We start from the raw sequence: 19,647 nt of genomic DNA, 5'->3' as shown, positions 1-19,647 counted from the left end.
AAATGCCATAAGCAGTAAACAAGCTTGTTAATAATATGCTTCAGCAACATGGAACATAAAGCATAAGTTTTCTGTGCTTTCACATGGGGGAAATATTCACTTCTCTCTCTATGTTACTTATCAGAACCCATTTATATTAAAATTTGTAATTATATTGTGCATGTTACAACACTCTTTGGTGGTTCACGGTTTGGATTACTCTATATGTTTGCATATAATAAAATTGTATTTCCTTTTAAAAATAATGAAGCAAACTTTTACCATACTTTCATGTGAACCTGGCACATTGTGTTAGAGAATATGAAACCTCTTAGTAGAATCTGATCGTGCCAGATTGAAGTTAATAATTTCCTACCAAGCCCATTATTTTCCAAAATAGCACAATATTTTACATGACAAAAGAGTGTGACAGTGGCTTATGCATGAGGCTGTTTCATTTATGCAGAATCATCCTAAAGTGGCACTCTTTATACTTGTTTCAATGTCCAGGTGTCCTCAGAGTGAACCTATTATGCAGCTTCTTTCCCATGTCCTTGCTCCCTACCTCCCTCTGCTACCGCAGATTTATATCCTTCCATCTGAGTTCCTTCCTTCATCCGTAGGGAACTAATTTTTGGCAACTGATCTCCTTGTATAATGCAATTAGATTTTTCCCATGCGTTTTTTTCTAGGTGGATTTATGAATCTGTAGAAAAGTTGTTTTTTTCTGTATCTTCACCTGGTTTTTTCCATGGGAAAACTATTATAGATAAATAGGCTAGTTATTAACTATAATGGATACAGTGCCTAGAAGAGACTTTTGCTTTTTTTTTTTTCAAGTATGATTTCCATTTTATTTTTTTCCAGAGGAGAGTGTTTCTTCAGTCTTAAGGACTTAGCTCAATACCTGGGCTTGGGCAGAGGTGGTGGGGCAGCCCCTGCAGGCCTAAATTGGGGTGGGGGTGTTCGGTCCTTCCGGGCTCCACGAGAATGACTCCTGACTGCCTTGCTTTGAATGGCACAACTCACACAGTAGTGTAGTTTCACATCCGGTTTGGGAAGCACGTAGGCATTGAAGACACTTCGGAAACGTCCCTGGCGGCTGTGACCTCCGCTTATGCTTTAAATGAGGAACTTGTTAATGGCCTTGTCCTTGGGCACACATCAGGTGCAGTTGGTGCAGCGAACAGGCTGCACATGACCATGGCCCTTTTTGGAATGACCATTGTTCCTTCTTTTCTTGGTTGTCTTGAGAACATCTACCTGAGAGAGAGACTTTTGCTTTTTAATTTGAGTAAGATCCCACCACTGTACTCAGAAGCAGGGAGAAAAAGCCTTCAGGAGCTTTCAAATGAACTACCTTTCATGTGCTCCCCCCCAATTTCTTTCACCCAAATGTTTAGCAATTTGCTAGAAAAATATGGCCCTTAGTTTTCAGCTAAGAAACCCTAGAATTTACCTATAGAGTTTTCTAGCTTAAAAGCTATTGGACATATTTGAAGGAAGAATGAGATACCAAAGCATTTGGTTCAAGAAGAGACTCAACAAAGGCAGCACTACATGAAGATGGAGACTCTTTACCTTTGTTTTGGCACCATAAGTGGGGGTGGAGTACTGGGATGTGGGGTTGGCACAGGGGAACAGAAAGAGTCACATTGAGCCTGAGACACCAAAGGTAACCTCTTAACCACCAAGTCAAGATGACCCCACTTGCCTGATTTCACTTTGCTCAGATTATGTGTGTACCTTTGGAGCCCCAGGAAACGAGGAGATGGGTAAGCAGCCTCTGCTCAGAGAACAGGGAGACTCTGGTAGGGTCCTCTCAGCGAGGAAATGGAAAGCACTGAGGGTTATACTGGGCTTGAGTAGAACTCTGAAGTTACTTGTTGCATCTTTTAACTGGCCCAGAATTACTTAGTATTTTATTCTTTTTTCCATCATTATCTAGTTTGAAATCATTCTAGCAGTGTTATAAACAAAGAAGAAAGTGATAGTATAAGAAAATTAAAGCAAATGGTTTTACATATTGTACACATTTAAGTGGCTATCTTGTTAAGCACAGGTTTTCTTTTTTTTTTAAGATTGGCACCTGAGCTAACATCTGTTGCCAATCTTTCTTTTCTTCATCATCTTCTTCCCAAAGCCCCCCAGTGCGTAGTTGTATATTCTAGTTGCAGGTCCTCCTAGTTGTGCTATGTGAGACGCTGCCACAGCATGTCCTCATGAGCGGTGTTAGGTCCATGCCCAGGATCCAAACCAGGGAAACCCTGGGCTGCCAAAGTGGAGCACGTAAACGTAACCATTCAGCCATGGGGCCGGCCCCAAGCACAGGTTTTCTGATTGCAGCATAGAGCTAAAAACTAGCCTTTTATCACCCCCACCCCAAACGAGTAAATCATTCAGAGAACAGAGATTCACATGTGAATCACAGAGAAATTCCAGCCCATTTTAATACTATTTTCTGACTTCTCTGGACCCAGTAGGAAAGAAAGGAGTGATCTGGAGCAAGAAAGTAACGGTGGGGTGGGCGGGGGGGGGGGGGGTGCACAGTGCTTTCTCCCCACCACTTCAGCTATGCTGTGTTGGAGGCGGTGGAAGAGGAGATGTCATGGATTGGAAGGAGTCTTTCCCATAGTCAGTGGGTCTCCATGGGATCTCTTAGTCAGAGGAGGGGGTCTCAGCAGGATCCACAGAGCCACCCAGATGGGCACGACTGTGTTATGTTGACTTGTGTGCTGGGCAATCCATTAGGTCCTGAGTCAGTAGGTAAGGTCTTAATTCTTCTCTAGCAAGAATGCCCAGGCATCCTCAGGCTGGGCTGTCAGTCAAATACCGGCAGTCCATTACCACAGGCAGCTTAAAGCCAGTTACTCTTCCATCTCAAACAGGTCTATCGTAATCCAGTTGTATGTGTTTTGTGTTTAAGGCCTATAGGTCTCAACTACCTTACGGGAGAGTCTTGTGACAAAAGAATAAAAGTCACTAAGACAGTGGCTGAAGGTTAAGTCTCGACAGTTTGTGTAAACAAATGGCAAGGGATCTATATATCTATGCCAGAATAATACCATTCTTCAAGTATATTTTGTGAGGATGCCTTCATAATTTCCAGTCCTTTGTCCAGAGAGTAATTCTTAATACACATGATATGAAATCATGCTATACCTTTGTCTACTCATCCTAACTTACAAATGCATCTTCCTCTGAGACACCATCCCAGTCCTGGAAATAAGCGTAATCTCTAAATATCATTGTCATAAATCCTTGTTGTTCAATAAAATTTTGACTTGAATTTTCTCTCAAAATGGTCCTTTGCTGCTTATTAAACTAAGAATAGTGACTGTTTGGGCTTTATTTCCTGTAATGCATTTACATTCATTAAATTTGTATGATTTTTCATAGGTATTCAACATATCAGCAGCAGCATCAAAAGCATTTTTAAGTACTTAAATAAATGCATAATTTCATAAGAGCTGCTGTTTTAAGTATGCTAAACAGACACAGATCTTTTCTCAAAGATCTTAACTCTGAGACAGACAATAATTCAAAGCCATTCTAGAAATGCATTTTAGGAAACATGAAAGTGTTCTGTAAAGCAGTGAAATGTAAAGAAGTACATGTGTTCAGGTGTTGAACAAGTACAGACTCATAAGATTTGCTTATCATAAGATCATTGCATTTTAAGTCTATGAGTTAGCTTCCAGATCAAGGCCTTCTCATTTTACCTGTAAGGAAACTGATTTGCCCAAACGTCACTCAACTAGTTCATGTCAGTGTCGCCTCTGGAACACAAGTCTCTTAACCCCTGTATTATTTTTTTTTCACTTGACAACTACATCAAGGGAATTCCTGTCATTTCCAGTGGGAGGGAGCTTTCTGGAGGAGAAATTTTGTTTTCCCTCCAAATCTTTCGCACCACAGGTGTCGACTCACTCAATTTTCTTCACTCATTAGCAAATGTGAAATTAACACAAGCCCAGTTATGGTCTAAAGAGACCCTGTTTTTGAAAGTCTTCTTAGTTTTCTGACTGCAAGGAAAGTGGTAGCTGGTTACCTGTGAGCCACCGGCTTTAGACTGAGGGTCCTCTAGCCATTAAGTCCAGCTTTGGTTACTTCTCTTTAACACTAATTTTTGCCCCCCGATTTCATGCTTTCTTATTTTCCTAGAGTTCTGCAAAATCTCCTCAGAACATATATTCCATCATCCCAGGGGCCTGGGTGGGCAAATCCTTCCCAAAGTGCTGTTATTAGAAACCTCCCTCTCTAAATTCAAAACCAGCATCATGATTACCTGTGATTGGACTGGCCATACGGCTTACAGAATCCTGATGGCAGCTCTCCTATTCCGGGTGGGGGAACTTGGGGGCCAAGAGCTTTCTATTTATTTTCCAGCACCTCTTCATGGCTATGACAGTTCCGCTTTGTAAGTGTTCTTGACACAGAGCCTGAAACTCATTTACCTTTACGGTTATGTGTCATTCGCTGTATTTCACATTATCATTGCCTTATATTATATTAAAAATAATAAGAGTAATGGGCAGTTATGTATTATGCATCCCAAGTGTACAGATCACGCATTTATCTCGGGCTCTTTTCTTTTTTCCTAGAGCTTGCACTCGACAGCGCATGCTGAGCGGATCATTTGAGGGGCAGCCGGCAAAGGAAAGGTCAATTCTCAGTGTGCAGCATCATATCCGCCAAGAGCGCAGGTAAACACACCGGGAGACGAGGCTGCAGAGAAACTAAGGAAAGGAGTTTTACAGGAAGTGTTCACTGAGCACAGCTCTGGTTAGCAGACAGGCACGGGTGAGAAACTGAGTTCTATTTGTTGGTAGTAACAATAATGAAACATACAATCAGATTCAAAGATCAAAAAAATCTTTCAAAAACCTTTTCCTTGGTGATGACCAAATTCTCACATTTAAGATCAGAAGGAAAAATTCTGAATTTTGTTAGATAGGCTCAAAGACAATTGGATAGACTATAAGCTTTTGCTATAAAAAGAAATGATAAGCGTTTGTGATGCTTTAGAAAAGTTGTTTTATTTTTTAAATTTGGTCTTGAGATGTATTGACCAATTGCTTGTGGTTTTTTTAGATCCTTAAGACACGGTTCAAACAGCCAGAGGATCAGTAGGGGGAAATCTCTTGAAACTCTGACTCAAGATGTAAGTTCTAAGCAAAGCTCTGGGTTTTGGAAATATGATTATGAAAATGTATTTAAATGACTACTCAGACAATTCCAGCACCTGGGTCTTTCTGTCGCTTTATCACATATCCTTAGCACTTCAGACCAGAAGGAATCAGGAAACTGAGGAAGCAAATAAAATGGCCAGGTACAGAAAAGTGATCATTAACAACTGTAAAAAATTCAGACTCCCTCATAGCACGTCTTCATTAAGATAGTAACACAAAAGTGACGTATCAGTTGCATTTGACTAAAATTAAAGACACAAAACATTTTATAGGAATGATTCACATTGTTAATTTTGGATATTCACTAAGTTCAAAATATTCTAGAATCTAGATCCTGTGTCTGTAATTTCAGGGTTTTACATAGTGGGAAATAAAATTTATTTCTGGAAGAATTTTTCTGTCAAAGACTATGTAAGATTTCCCAAGAATTGCTTTGCTTTTAGAGTCTAGGTCATTCATTTATTTACTGACTCAATAACTATTTATCAAGCGTTGTTATGTGCCAGGTCCTGTTGTGAGTCGTGAGGAACAGTGGGAAACACGACAGAATCTCTGTCCTCCAGGAGCTTACATTCTAGTAAAAAAAGACAGACAATAAGCAAGTGAACAAATACATGATCATTTCTGGGAGTGATTTTTATTTATTTTCCATCATCTCTTCATTGCTGTGACAGTTTTGCTCTATACTATAAAAAAATAAAATAAAATAGCGTGAAGAAATCAAAGGTGGAGATTTGGCAGCAGGGAATGTTAAAGAGGATGGTCAGTATTCACATTCTGCATTAGCCTAGGGACCCAAAGTAAGTGAAGGAACAAACCACGTGAAAATCCATGAAAATCCAGGGAGGCAGATGTCTAACCGATGGGTTGGACTCACCAGCAGCTGTACCACACGGAGATCACAAGACAGTTGGAGAGTACATGTTATGTAATTATCATTAGTGAAGCCCTGATTAAAATGTACGTCTTAAGTTGAGTCTGGATAACTTGCTAAGAAAGCAGAGTCTTGACCTTCAGAGCCAAGGATGACATTTAAAGAAGGAGGTCTAGGAAGAGAAAGTTAGCCAGGCTCAGGATTTTTTTGTGTTTTTTTTGTCTTTTTTACCACTTTACCTCTTATTTCTTAAGAGTTTCTGGAGTTTTCAACAGAGTCCATCTTCTTTCAATCTGTAGAAACTGCTATCTTAGTCAGAGTAAATTCTCCTTACTAAGTGTTCCAGGCAAAATCATCAATTTAAGTTGGTGATGAAAAAACTCAATACGGCCATTACCCAATTTATACAGTTCTAATTGGCACAAGCATGTCACCACCATGATTTTTAAACTAGAGCTCTGTTGGATATGATCTACCATATTATTAACATGGAATTGTGATCAGATCCAACATGTGGTCTATGTACTTATAATTTGAGGGTCAGGTATATTGTATGGAAAAAATTTCTAGGCAAAAAGTCAGAGAGGCAACACCAGGTCAGAGCACTTTCCTTCAATGTGATTCAGTAGAAATGTGCAATCTACGTACGAATCACCTTAGGACATGGCTTTGAAAATATGTGTTTAAATATACACAACAAAAGGCCCTATTTGAATAGTCTCAATTCCAGAGGCTTATTTCTTCTTCAGAGACTTTTTATTATATTTTCTGTGTAGACATGTAACAAAACTCCAGCCCCCATCTTCTCCGTGGCCAAAGGGAATGGGGTCCTGCTAATTTCATAGGAATTAAGAGAATAAGAATTTCATTCTCTCAATGTCTTTTCCTCCATCATAGAAGCAATTTAAAATAGAGTTTCATCTTTTCACTTATTACAAATGATAGAAGATACAGATAATTAAATCTAAGGAATGCCTCCTATAAAATCTATCCGGTTAATTGAACAATGGCTCTGCATCTACCAAGGAGCAAAAACCAGAGTCAGTCTTACACGATCAGCCTGCACCCCACCCCTCTGGTCTCTTCTCCTACTCTGTTCCTCGCTCTCTTGACGCCACCTGCACTGGCATCCTGGCTGTTCCATGTGTATACACGCAGACCCACCCCTCCTCTGAAAGACCACGTTTCTACAGAGATCCAGCGGCTGCCTCCTTCAAGTCTTCACTCAGAGAACAACTTTTTATTGAGGCCTGCTCTGACCTGTCTGTTTAGACAGGGAGCCTTCTAGCACTCTCTGTCCTCTTCGTTTTTTGCCAGAACGTTAAACATCTTCTGATGTTCTTCCTTGTTTTGACTTAATTTTTAGCTGCCTCCTCTGACTACAACATTAGCCCCACAAGAGCAGGGATTTGTCATTATTTTTTCTGTTTTGCTTTGTCCGTAGCGCTGGAACAGTGCCTGGCACATAATAGAGTCTCAATAAATATTTTTCTGGAAAAATTACCCTTTAGAGGAAAAAGATAAGCCTCCTAAGATGACTGTGGCTTTCAATATATATATATATATATATATATATATATATATATATATAATAAAGACTTTTATTTTAATTTTAAAAAATTGATCATCTTTTTTGGACCTTCCAAAAAAGCTTCCATTTTGATGTGCCCCCTTTTCTTTTGTTTCTAGCATTCCAATACAGTGAGGTATAGAAATGCACAAAGAGAAGACAGCGAAATAAAGATGATCCAGGAAAAAAAGGAACAAGCGGAAATGAAGAGGTATGGGGTGTTCCCAGTTTCACAGCTCTCCTTTTGGAATGGCGAACTTTCCCTCAGCCTTACTCTCCCGTAAATTTCCCCTTCAAGGAAAGTGCAAGAAGAAGAGCTGAGAGAGAACCACCCATACTTCGATAAACCGCTGTTCATAGTCGGCCGGGAGCACAGGTTCAGAAACTTCTGCCGGGTGGTGGTCCGGGCACGCTTCAATGCGTGAGTACACTCCGTTTCAGCCAGGTGTTTGGCCTGAGTCGTGCAAGCAGCAGGGGGAGTTGTCAGACGAGCAAGAAGGAACGTGTAGTCCTAATGGGGTCACAAAATAAACTGTGGGCTAATTAATCATGCTGCTCCTCTTTGCTGAGCGGCCGGCCAGGTGGAAAACAAACAAAGCCTTCAAGTGGTTAACGTTTATATGAAACTCACGTTTATAAAGCACTTAACAGCCATTTTTGTTTATTTTAACAGTTGCCCAATATGTTTATATCAGTGTTATTAACTCCGTCTTTTATTCTGGAAATACTGAACCAAAGGGAGACTGAATGACAAGATGAAGTTCATTGCACACATCTTCGTCTAGACTTGTAGTTTCTTTGTGGTCAAAATAACCTTAACTGGTTTATTCTAGAATAATATAAGTGGAAAGAAGTTGACTAGGACTTCCATTACCAGCTGTTACAAGAAGAACACCCACTGGCCAGTATCTCTATCCCTATCCACGTGGAAGGAATGTTATAAGACGCTGTCAGTGTGGTCAACCTGCATTTATGATGGAGGACATTGCATTTGTGATGACCTAAGCCAATTTTAGCAGGCAACCAAAGGATAAAATGGAAGTTTTGTCATGCATAACTTTAAGTAAATATTCTGACTATATTAGGAGTCTCCAAGGAAGTGTGAAAACTTTCCGTTATGTTGGTCCTTCTCTGATGCCATCAGTTAAGTAAATTGATCTCCTTTGTTGATAATGAGTATCATGATAATCACTGTCTGTTATGAGCAGAGTTGTGTCCCCACCCCTCAAGAGTTCATGTGTTGAAGTCCTGATCCCCAGTATCTCAGAATGCCACTGTACTGGAGACAGGGATAGGGATTTTAAAGAAGTAATTAAGTTAAAAGGAGGTCATTAGGGTGGGCCCTAATCCAATATGACTGGTGTCCTTATAAGAAGAGGAAATTTGGACAGAGACACACAGAGGAAAGAGGATGTGAAGACACAGGGAGAAGACCACCGTCTACAAGCCAAGGAGGGGGCCTGGGAGAGGTCCTTCCCTCAGCACTCAGAGGAACCAACCCTGCCAACACCTCCATCTTGGACTTCTAGCCTCCAGAACTGGGAGAAAATGTTTGTGGTTTAAGCCAGTCAGTCTGTGGTCTTTGTTACAGCAGCCCTAGGAATCTAATACACTGTTGTCACATTTCAGGGCTGGCAGAGACCTCGGGAACCATTGGTGTCATCTGCGTCCCTCCTCCTTCAACAGAGGAGGGCATTTAGGTCAGTGGAGGTTAAGGACTTTCCTCAAGGACAGCAGCTAGTGCATGACTTTCTCCTGATCGCCAGTCTATTGTTCTTTCTGCTGTCCTAGAAAGACCTTCACAATTCAAACACCTGATAATAATCGTTGAAAGCTTTCCTGAAAGAAGAAGGTGGCAGTTTAGAGTTGATCAGTTCCCAAAGTAGGTTTTGCATCTGGAATTATCCTGCTGGCCGTCTCCACGTTAGCATCTAATTGTTAATTCTCCACTTCATTTAGTGTGGTTTAACTCTCCTTTTGTCAGCAATGCAGCTGATGTGGACCGAGGAAGACTTTGTTGTACCTGGGAATACACACACACAGACCGTCAGGGGCTTCGCTGAAGTTTGCTCATGGGCATCCTGAGGCTGGAAGTCATAAATCCCCACCCCAAGAATTCCACGTAAATTACTCCACAAGATTGCAGTTAAATGCAGAGTGAAGAACTCTATTTAATTTATGGCTGTTTCGTTAAATAATTGTGAGGAACATCCTTGAACTGCTTAGGCAAAGATTTTAACTAGTGGTTTTAATTGAAAGTCAAAATTTAATTTTGTGATATCCAGGTTAAAAGTTGTTGGATGGAGTCACAAATTCTAAAATCAAGTATTCCGAGAAACACAAAACTTCTGTAAGCATCAACTGCAAACTTTTCTGACTTTTCTTTCATCTAATGTTCTCTGCCTTCTAAAGCCACATACCGTTAACAAATACTATACTATAAAGAACATTTTATAGAGGATGTAAAAGAAATTTTAGGTAGATGAGATGTTTATAATTACTATGCTGCCAAATTATAAAGTGCTTGCTATGTTGCAGAGTTTTATGTGTTTGTTCTCTCTTACAGATCTAAAACAGATCCTGTCACAGGAGCTGTGAAAAATACAAAGTACCATCAACTTTAGTAAGCATTACAAACTCTGTTTTGCATGCACGTTTGAAGTTTCCATGTACTGTTTTATGCTGGATAAAAATACAAAAATTTTCTATCATTTCTTGCTATATCACGCTATGAAATAGATGGTTGGGGAGTCGTAGGAAAATGCCAGCCGTGTTAATTGAATCACAGAAGGATCTTCTCTGACGTTCAGCAGCCTCTCCTAGAGTGTTTGTGTTTCTCAGTTTTGTTTGGTCTTCGGCAGTGATTTGCTGGGATTGGTGACTTACCTGGACTGGGTCATGATCATCGTCACCATCTGCTCCTGCATCTCCATGATGTTCGAATCCCCCTTTCGAAGAGTCATGCATGCACCTACTTTGCAGGTACTGCTGCTGAATCGCAGCTCACAGCTCAGAGGGAAAACACTGACCCTGCAATGTTTCCGTATATGGTGACCAAATTGCCTTTTGCCCATTTTCAGATTGCTGAGTATGTGTTTGTGATATTCATGAGCATTGAACTTAATCTGAAGATTATGGCAGATGGCTTATTTTTCACTCCAACTGCTGTCATCAGGGACTTCGGTGGAGTAATGGACATATTTATATATCTTGTAAGTCTTTGGTTATTTCCTAAATGTAAAATGTAATGGTTTTATAAAATCTGCATTTCTTGGTACAAGAGTGAAGAACGTGAGTCACAGTGGCTTGGAGGCGATAACTGAGTTCTTAAGTAGAGTAGTCCATTATAGGCAAATAGGCACACATATAAAATCTAAATAAAAAGCATTAAAAATATCCATGGATGTGGTTCAAATACATCAACCAGATTGGTGTATGCATAAGACACACATTAATAAGGTTTAAGAGAGCAAATCTCGTTTGCACCCCACTCTTCTTCTGGCTCCTATACTAAAAAAAAATCTACATCATATAAATTGATTGAGCCCCTTGTTGCTAAAGGCAAACTAAAGTAAGTGTATTTGGACTCTCTCCCGACTCTAGTGCACAAATACCTGGGTAGAGAAGGTGACCATTCAACTGTTCAGTTAAAGTAAATTGAGAAACCAAAGGAAGGGGCTCAAAGAAATTTCATTTTTTTCTATATATCCAAGAAGATGGAAAATCAGTGTCTTTCCAACGCAACAAGGAGAAATGTGACCATTAACATGTAGCATGTTCAGATCATCAATAAAATAGTGAGTATTGGTTCAAGCATGAGGTTTAGCATCCTCGATCAAAGGAATTTCAACAGTGTTGACATCAATGGAGCCTCCAGTGTGCAAGTTAAAGAGAAGGACCAGAAGGCACTGGTGACCACACACACACAGAGGAGGGAACCCCCAGTTCATTCCTGCATATACCTGATGACTTTCCTTTGGGGCCCCTAACCGGTCTACATTGGGTTCTTAGTTCATAGTTAGTAGACTGCATACATACCTGGCGAATGCTTGTCCCACATAACACATGGAATCTCTGCAAAGAGAAAGTTGTGGCCAGTTGGCTCTCAAAAATGTAGATAGTAGTGGATAAATTATATAAGTTCCAGAGATTATTTTTTCCCTCTAGGTGAGCTTGATATTTCTTTGTTGGATGCCTCAAAATGTGCCTGCTGAATCGGGAGCTCAGCTCCTCATGGTTCTTCGGTGCCTGAGACCTCTGCGGATATTCAAACTGGTGCCCCAGATGAGGAAAGTTGTTCGAGAACTTTTCAGTGGCTTCAAGGAAATTTTTTTGGTATGTTAGTTACTCTTTGCTTCCAGACCAGTCATCCAACTCTGTAATGTAGCTAATGAGGGGGTAAAGTAAGCCTTGCTTGTCAAGGCTAGGTATACAATTTTGCTTATTCCCAGAGGATTATAGAGGCACTAACAAAACACAACACACATTCAGAAACTTTACCTGTGGATGCTTCTGGTTATCAGTGTATTTAACTCAAGGGACATTTTTAGTAAACTAATGAGAAGCACTCTGGAAAGTATGATAACAAGAGATCTTATCTGCTGACACTTCCATCCCTAACTCTTGACCCTAATTTCTACTCTGGATTTTAGTTTTCCATCTAGAAATTAAGGATAAGATTCATCACCATCTGTTTCACAAATTGTGTTAGGAGTGAACACATTTGGGCTCATGATCTCATTCTGTATATCGCCTAAAGCCCATAGCATAGACTTTGGCTCTGATCTTTAGAGTGTTTACATAAAACAACTTAACAAAATGTAACACAGATATACCCTACTTTAAATAACCTCAATATACAGTAATAAATACAAATGTGATTGAAGGGGAAAATATTCTTTTTAGTTGGGCAAACATTGATTTAGGGTCTTCTAAGAGCGGGGCTGCAGAAAAAACAACTAAGAGGCTCCTTGTTCACAGTCTGTTACAAATGGATCTTTGCCTTACAAAGGAGTTATCAGAGGATTATTTTTATTATTAATGAGTTCTGCTTGTGTCTGGAAAACATAGATTGATTTACATAAGGTTGTTTTGTATCTTGCTTTCTAGAAACACACCTATGGTGAGAGAACAGCTGTAGTTGTAGTTGATTCAAAGGTATTTTAAAGACAGGCTGTGATGTTACTATAGGCATATAGTTGCTGATGTTTTGTTTAAAGATGTGTTTAAAATTCCATATTTTCTTTGGAATAAAGCCATAACATGGTGGTTTTTCACACAGCTGGAACTGAAGGAAAACAGTATCAACTGACACCTAATGTGCGTCTTGGAGCCCTGATAGAATTTAGAAGAGAATCTATTTGTGGCTTTCCTCTATGATGTTTCTGTGTAATTTTAGTATATTTAAGGTATATGTTTAGATTATTCAACCAGTACAGATCGATATTCAGTATTTTATCCTTTGCCACTTTTCTCTGCTGAGACAAAAGCAGTCACCCAGCAGAGGGAGCATGAGTCAATTAGCAGATTTGCCTTTCAGGACTGAATTATCTCACATCCTCTGTACGCAGCACATTCATACGCCCTCATGCTCACACGAAAGCAAAGCCACTGTCCCTCTAATTTATGCTCTGCTAATAGAGATATGAATCCATTTTGAGAAAATGAAGAAAATATACTTATTTAAATATTTTTCGTTCCATTAAATAAAATAAAGCAGAGTGTTGATTTCAAAATCAGAAAAATCCAAGTCATATCAAAATGCCTTTACCTGTTTTCTTACATGAAAGTCATATGTTTTTATTCTAAAAATTCAAAGCCTGTTGTTAATTTTCTTCCTTTAACATTCCAGTAGGGCTAATGGAATGACTTGTGGTGAAGTTAAAAGATGTCCTCAAAAGACCATGGATTTCATACAATGTTATCTGAAAAGTCCTGCTCATATCGCTGTTCAAACCAAACCTATTGTTTCATTTTTTACTGAGAGATTTTGTATTTCACCAATTTCTTTCAGGTCTCCATTCTGTTGCTGACATTAATGCTTGTTTTTGCAAGCTTTGGAGTTCAGCTTTTTGCTGGAAAACTGGCTAAGTGCAATGATCCCAACATTATTAGAAGGGTAAGATGCTCCTTTCTGTCTTTTGGGATAAAAATTAAGGTGGTTTCCCATCCCTTGGAAAGCGTGTGTTACCAGTGGCTGCTGAGGCTGCTTTGAGGAGTCCCTGACAAGACTCTCGGAATTCTCTTCCCATGAACTCCCTTTGCTTAAAGAACACCGTGTCTCTTCTGGCTAGCAAAGGTTTATAAGGCTGAAAGCACATCTCAGGGAATTCTCCTCTTCCCTCCTGTTCTATTGTCACCGCTACTGACATCTGCGGCATAGTCACCTAAGATTCCAGATGTTTATAGCTGTGAACCTCAAAAACTTTCCCTTTAGGCCTCCCCCAACTCAGTCCTGCCTCTGTTGTCACATGAGGCTCGTATCAACGAACAGCCCCTCAAAAAAGTATGAGAAGCAAAGCCTGAGTTTCATGCCCCTCTTAATACTTCTCCACTGCACACTCCCCTCACTGGGAGCCCAAGGCCTGGCATTAGCTCTTAGCTGCCCAGAATCTTCCCCATTATGACAACTAATAGGGTCCCAAGCTTGAGTCCTTTTGCTACTGCTCTTTTCTTTGTCTTTCTTCAGTCAGTGTTAGGAGGAGGAGTCTAGCTGCTGGAACAAGGCCGGTGTTTCAGTAGCTGGACATAATGAAATGACTATCTTGCTTCTTGGATGAGTTGGACAGGCTCTCCTCCAAATGACCACTCGGGGACTCAAGTGCCTTTTGTCTTGTGTCTTCACTCTTCATTGTCTTCAAAGTCTTCTCCATTTAGCTGGCAGATAAGAACAGAGAACAATCTCTATCTGCAAGGACTAAGGGCTGAGCCCAGAAGTGGCACACATCACTTCATCCCACCTTCCACTGGGAAGAGCATGGGCTTACCATGCTGGAAGGGAGACCATGACACAGAGTTCAGTGATGCATTCTGTAAAAAGAAGGGACATGGTTTGGTTAGTAATTAGCCAGTCTCTGCTATACCATCCGGTGTCCCATTCTCTTAGAATTCTGCCCTATTACAAGTAAATTAATGAAGTAAACCAAGTACTGCTGATGTATAAACTAAAAGTATTTCCTCTTTCATCCAGGTAAAATAATGCCTTAAGATCATTAAAATGTTTGTTTCTAAAAGGCCTGATAGAGCTGAACTATAGTACGTATTTCTAGCAAACATGGCTATCTAATATAGATTTTATATCAGTATGAAAATTCCTACATTGTTAGCTTCTAATTATAAAAATTTTTAGGTCTCTAATTGTCATAAAATACAGGTAACATCTTTGTCCAGTCAAAATGCATTATCAATTATATTAATCATGAGGATTTCAGGAAGAGGCAGAGCAGGTTGGGCAGAACTTATGTTATTTCACAGGGCACCACCTAGGTCACTGCTTCCTTTAATTCCTCTCACCAGAGGTCCCAGGAACTTCAATGAACCTGAGAAGATACAACAAGGAACGTGGTATGAAGCTCGTGGGGTACCAGATTAGCTAACGAAGGAAGTAATAGCCAGCTTATGCATTAGTCCACAAGCCTGCGTAAGGAAAGAATTATTATTTTAGATCCAAACTGAATAAAGACCAGAAAGATATTAACATTTCAAGATGAAGCCTAGTAGGGATCTTGGATGGCTGAGTATACTAATGATGGCCTAAGAGCATTATGATTATACATTATCTATTCATACTCAGCCCAAGCTAAAGATTGGTGACTTGTATAGGGGAGAGAGAGCTCATGGTGCATGGACAAACACATGGATACCATGATGAGTTTATTATCTTTCCCAGAGCAATGAGGTCTCCATGGAAGCCTCATAAAGAAAGCCTGAGAAAACTTATCCATCACAGAAAACATCAACATCACACAGAATAATGGAAAAGAAATTGGTATAGTAAGAAGTGGTCTGTATCTTTACATCAGGACAAGCTCTTTTCTAGTCCAGCTAGACCAAGGCCAAGAACACCATGTGGATGAGGGGACATCAGTTCTATCCCAGAGCTTCAGTCCATCTTTCTAAAAGAAACGAAAACCCCAGCAAAAAGGGGAAACTAGATACACCAACATTTGGATCACACAGCTCATGTTTAAAGGCAAGGAAGCTTGAGTTGTTGGTGCCACATTTTCCTCTTGGCACACCATGTTATTTTCTTGGTGTCTGGCTGAGCACCATCTCCCTCTGCTCCTTTTCTTAAAACTTGACAGCAGAAAACTTTAGATAGAGATACGGAGCCCAGAACTCAGTCACCAAAGCCCTGTCAACAAACTCTGAGGATACTTTTTGACCAATAGGTATTAAATATCAGTTATGTACAAGATACCATGATAGGTGAAATGTAGAATGAAAAAAATGTGTAAGTCACTGCCCTTCTTTGCAGCATTTTCTATCCAATCAGAACATGTGCTTCATATTTAAGGAGCTATAATATAAAGTCAGAAGTTAAAAGAGCACATGAGAAACAGAAATAATGTGCAAGCTGATTTCAACGATGGGAAATAGTGCTTCCACCTGGGAGCACTGTGCTAGGAAGGCTTTAGGGAGGAGGTCAGCTTCGAGATGAGCAGGAAAGGCGCCTCCACACAGAGGAGGCAGAGTGAAAAAAGACACAGCGTGCAAGGAGGAGTCATGGTGCGAGGCAGGAACAAAGAACAAATGTTTTGGAATCAGGGCTTCCAAGACTAGAATCCTGCTTTAGTAGGTATGATGGCTTGTTCTGGCCACTTAATCCCTCTGGACCTATTTTTCTCTACTATGACACTTCTCACACAGCAATATTATGAAAATTAAATCAGCTTTTGTATGTGAAGAACCTAACCCAACCTCCAATGGTCGATGTTTACTTCCCTCCCATGTAGAGGAGAACGGACAAAGAAGGCCAGAAATGTAGTTTAGGGAGAGATCCTTGGGGGCCTGGAATGGCAGCCTAAGGGGTTTGGAATTTCTTTGATGAGGAATGAGAAGTCATTAAAGGTTTGTGAGAAAAGGAAGCAGACACTTATTAGTGCTCACAAACTACAAGTACTGTCCAGAGAACTATCACTGTTACCACATTCTGCTGATGAGGAAAACAGGAGTACAAAGGTTAAATGACTTATGTAAGGTCACCCCCAGTAAGTGAGGACGCTGAGATTCATGTCCAGGCAGCCTGGCCCAATAGTCCAAGGTCAAAAGTCAGAACACCATGCTGCCTCACCCAATCAAACGTGGGCTCCAGTGGGCTCAGAAAGACAAATTTTTGAGTATTGTTGGTATTCACTACACTAGTTGAAATAAGAATGGAGACGTGGAGGATGCAGGACAGCAAAAGCCGTGGGCAACTCGGAGGTCTCGATACTGGCGTGCTGATGGGATGCTGTTCACTGACAGAAGTGGGCAAGCCAGGAGACGTGTTTTAGGGTCGAAGTGACTTTAAACAGGTTAAAATTTGAAGTTCTGTTGAAATATTCAAATAGTGATCAAGAATTTTGCCATATACACCTTGAACCCAGAAAAGAGGTGTGGGTTCCAAATATGGCAATTGTAGTCAAACATGGAGAGATAACAAAAAGGAGAATAAAGACAAAGAATGAGTTCAGAACTTCCTACTAATGTTTTATGTTTTAAATCTTTCTTAAATAGCTTTATTGAGATGCAATTCACATACCACGCAATTCACCCACTTCAGGTACAATTCAGTGGTCGTTGGCACATTCACAGAGTTGTACAACCATCACCAGAGCCAATTTTAGAATATTTTCATCACCTCAAGAGAGAAACACTGTCTTTTAACTACCACCCCATATATCCTTACCCCCCTGGCACCTCCATCCCTAAACAACCGCTAATCTACTTCCTGTCTCTGTAGACTTCCTTGGTGGAGACTCTCATATGAGCGGCTGGCTTTTTTCACTTAGCATAATATTTTCAAGGTTCATCCATATTGTAGCATGTATCAGTATTTCATCCCATTTGATGGCCGAGTAATATTGTATTGAGTGAATAAACCACATTTTGTTTAGGTATTCATCCATTGATGGACGTTTGGATTGTTTCTACCTTTTAGCTTTTATATAAATAATGCTGTTTATAATAATAATGATAGAAACATTCATGTACAAGTTTCCGTCTGGATATATGTTCTCATTTCTCTTGAGTAAATACCTAGGAATGGAATTGCTAGATCCTATGGTAACTCCTTGTTTAGTCATTTGTGGAACTGCCACTCTGTTTTCCAAAGTGGCTGCACCATTTTCCGTCCCCATCAGCAGTGTGTGAGGACTCAAGGATGAGGATTCAGATTTCTGCACATCCTCGCCAAAGCTCGTTGTTCTATGACTTTTTGATTACAGCCTTCTTACTGGGTCTGAAGTCATATCCCATGGTGGTTTTGATTTGCATTTCCCTGATAGCTAATGATGCTGAGCTACTTTTCATGTGCTCATTGGCCATTTGTATAGCTTCCCTGGAGGAATGTCTGTTCAGAGCCCTTGCCCACTTACTAACGCTTTCAGCATCAGCTTTCAGCACTCATCTCTGCGGTCTCTGTTCCTATTTGCTGCGTAGCTGTCCACATCACTGTTGTCAGATAAGAGACCTTTATTATTCTATGTAAAAAGTGTTTATTATCTTTTATCTTTTCTGAGTTCAGTTTTTGACCAGATTCCCTCTCCTTCCCCCCTTTTTTTCCCGTTTTAGGAAGATTGTAATGGGATATTCAGAATTAATGTAAGTGTGTCCAAGAACTTAAATTTAAAGTTAAGACCTGGAGAGAAAAAACCTGGATTCTGGGTGCCCCGTGTTTGGTAAGCATATCAGAAAAATATCCAGAAGAATGCTTTATTTGTCAGTGTAAGGTTTTAAATCAGTATAATATGGCATGAAACTAAAAATAATTCTGCTAGAGATGTTAAAATGAGTTTAAGTAACACAAGGCAAAGCACTGAATTACAATAGGATGCAAAAATACAGTAAGTAGGGGCCGGCCCAATGGCGCAGTGGTTAAGTTCACGCACTCCACTTCAGTGACCTGGGGGTTCGCCGGTTCTGATCCCAGGCGCAGACCTACACGCCGCTTATCAAGCCATGCTGTGGCAGGCGTCCCACATATAAAATAGAGGAAGATGGACACAGATGTTAGCTCAGGGCCAATCTTCCTCAGCAAAAAGAGGAGGATTGGTGGCAGATGTTAGCTCAGGGCTAATCTTCCTCAGAAAGAAAAAAAAAATACAATAAGTAAGAGAGCAAGTGGTACACTGAGTCGCATATTGGTTCATGAAACAATGAAATATCACCGCAGTATTTTTCTAATACTTTAAAAGTATGTATGTCGATTCACATGGCTTTAAAAATTAGTGTTTTAAAAAACAAAGATTTTATATCAAATTAAAACTAAACTTATCCTGAGTTTATATTTTTAAGGGAAAATCTGACGTCCTCATACAATCGTAGAGCAGCATAAATCATAATGCTGTTTCACTTTTAAAACCCATTTACATTGAAGGATTTGCATTATAGAAACACTAGAAAGGAATGATCAGTAACACAATAGATTAAATCTAACTTTCTCTTAAAAATTCACTTTTCTCAAAAATGAGTTTTCAAAGCATTTACGTCAAAGGTAGAAGTACCTAGTACTTTCTTTCTCATCTGCTTTACTAATGACCAGGATGGAATCTCTCGATTTGCTTCACTGATGACCTGAATGTTCTGTCAGCTTCATTTGTCCTTTTAAATCATTGTCTGTCTTCTTTTTATTTCGTCTTTATCTCTTAGAATAGTAAGTAAACCACAGCAAAGCTTGTCTGCTTTTGTCACAATTGATGTTCTCTACTAAATGTCCAGATTGTTTAAAAGGAATAGCATTTGAGCCCTTTGTACCCTCGGGACTCACTCTTACCTGCTTGGGCATTTCTCTAATATGAAATTCACTTCCATAAACAATTCAATACAATTTA

At 39.9% G+C, this 19,647-nt stretch overlaps 1 protein-coding gene and 1 pseudogene across 3 annotated transcripts in view; one reads left to right on the top strand and one right to left on the bottom strand.

The window, feature by feature from the left end:
- Positions 1–19,647, top strand: part of NALCN (sodium leak channel, non-selective) — a 303,647-nt gene that overhangs the window by 250,059 nt on the left and 33,941 nt on the right. For all 3 annotated transcript variants that reach the window (XM_070240456.1, XM_023621795.2, XM_023621798.2), the window contains 10 exons: positions 4,584–4,685; positions 5,074–5,143; positions 7,735–7,826; positions 7,914–8,036; positions 10,182–10,238; positions 10,477–10,597; positions 10,696–10,827; positions 11,783–11,950; positions 13,629–13,733; positions 18,389–18,495. In XM_070240456.1, the coding sequence (XP_070096557.1) occupies positions 4,584–4,685; positions 5,074–5,143; positions 7,735–7,826; positions 7,914–8,036; positions 10,182–10,238; positions 10,477–10,597; positions 10,696–10,827; positions 11,783–11,950; positions 13,629–13,733; positions 18,389–18,495 (1,077 nt within the window). The remainder of the gene's footprint in view (positions 1–4,583; positions 4,686–5,073; positions 5,144–7,734; positions 7,827–7,913; positions 8,037–10,181; positions 10,239–10,476; positions 10,598–10,695; positions 10,828–11,782; positions 11,951–13,628; positions 13,734–18,388; positions 18,496–19,647) is intronic.
- On the bottom strand, positions 880–3,228 carry LOC138918586 (small ribosomal subunit protein eS26-like; annotated as a pseudogene).

The sequence above is a fragment of the Equus caballus genome, chromosome 17, assembly GCF_041296265.1.
Source record: "Equus caballus isolate H_3958 breed thoroughbred chromosome 17, TB-T2T, whole genome shotgun sequence".
NCBI classification, from domain to species: Eukaryota; Metazoa; Chordata; class Mammalia; order Perissodactyla; family Equidae; genus Equus; species Equus caballus.
This window is presented reverse-complemented; position numbering and strand designations above follow the sequence as displayed.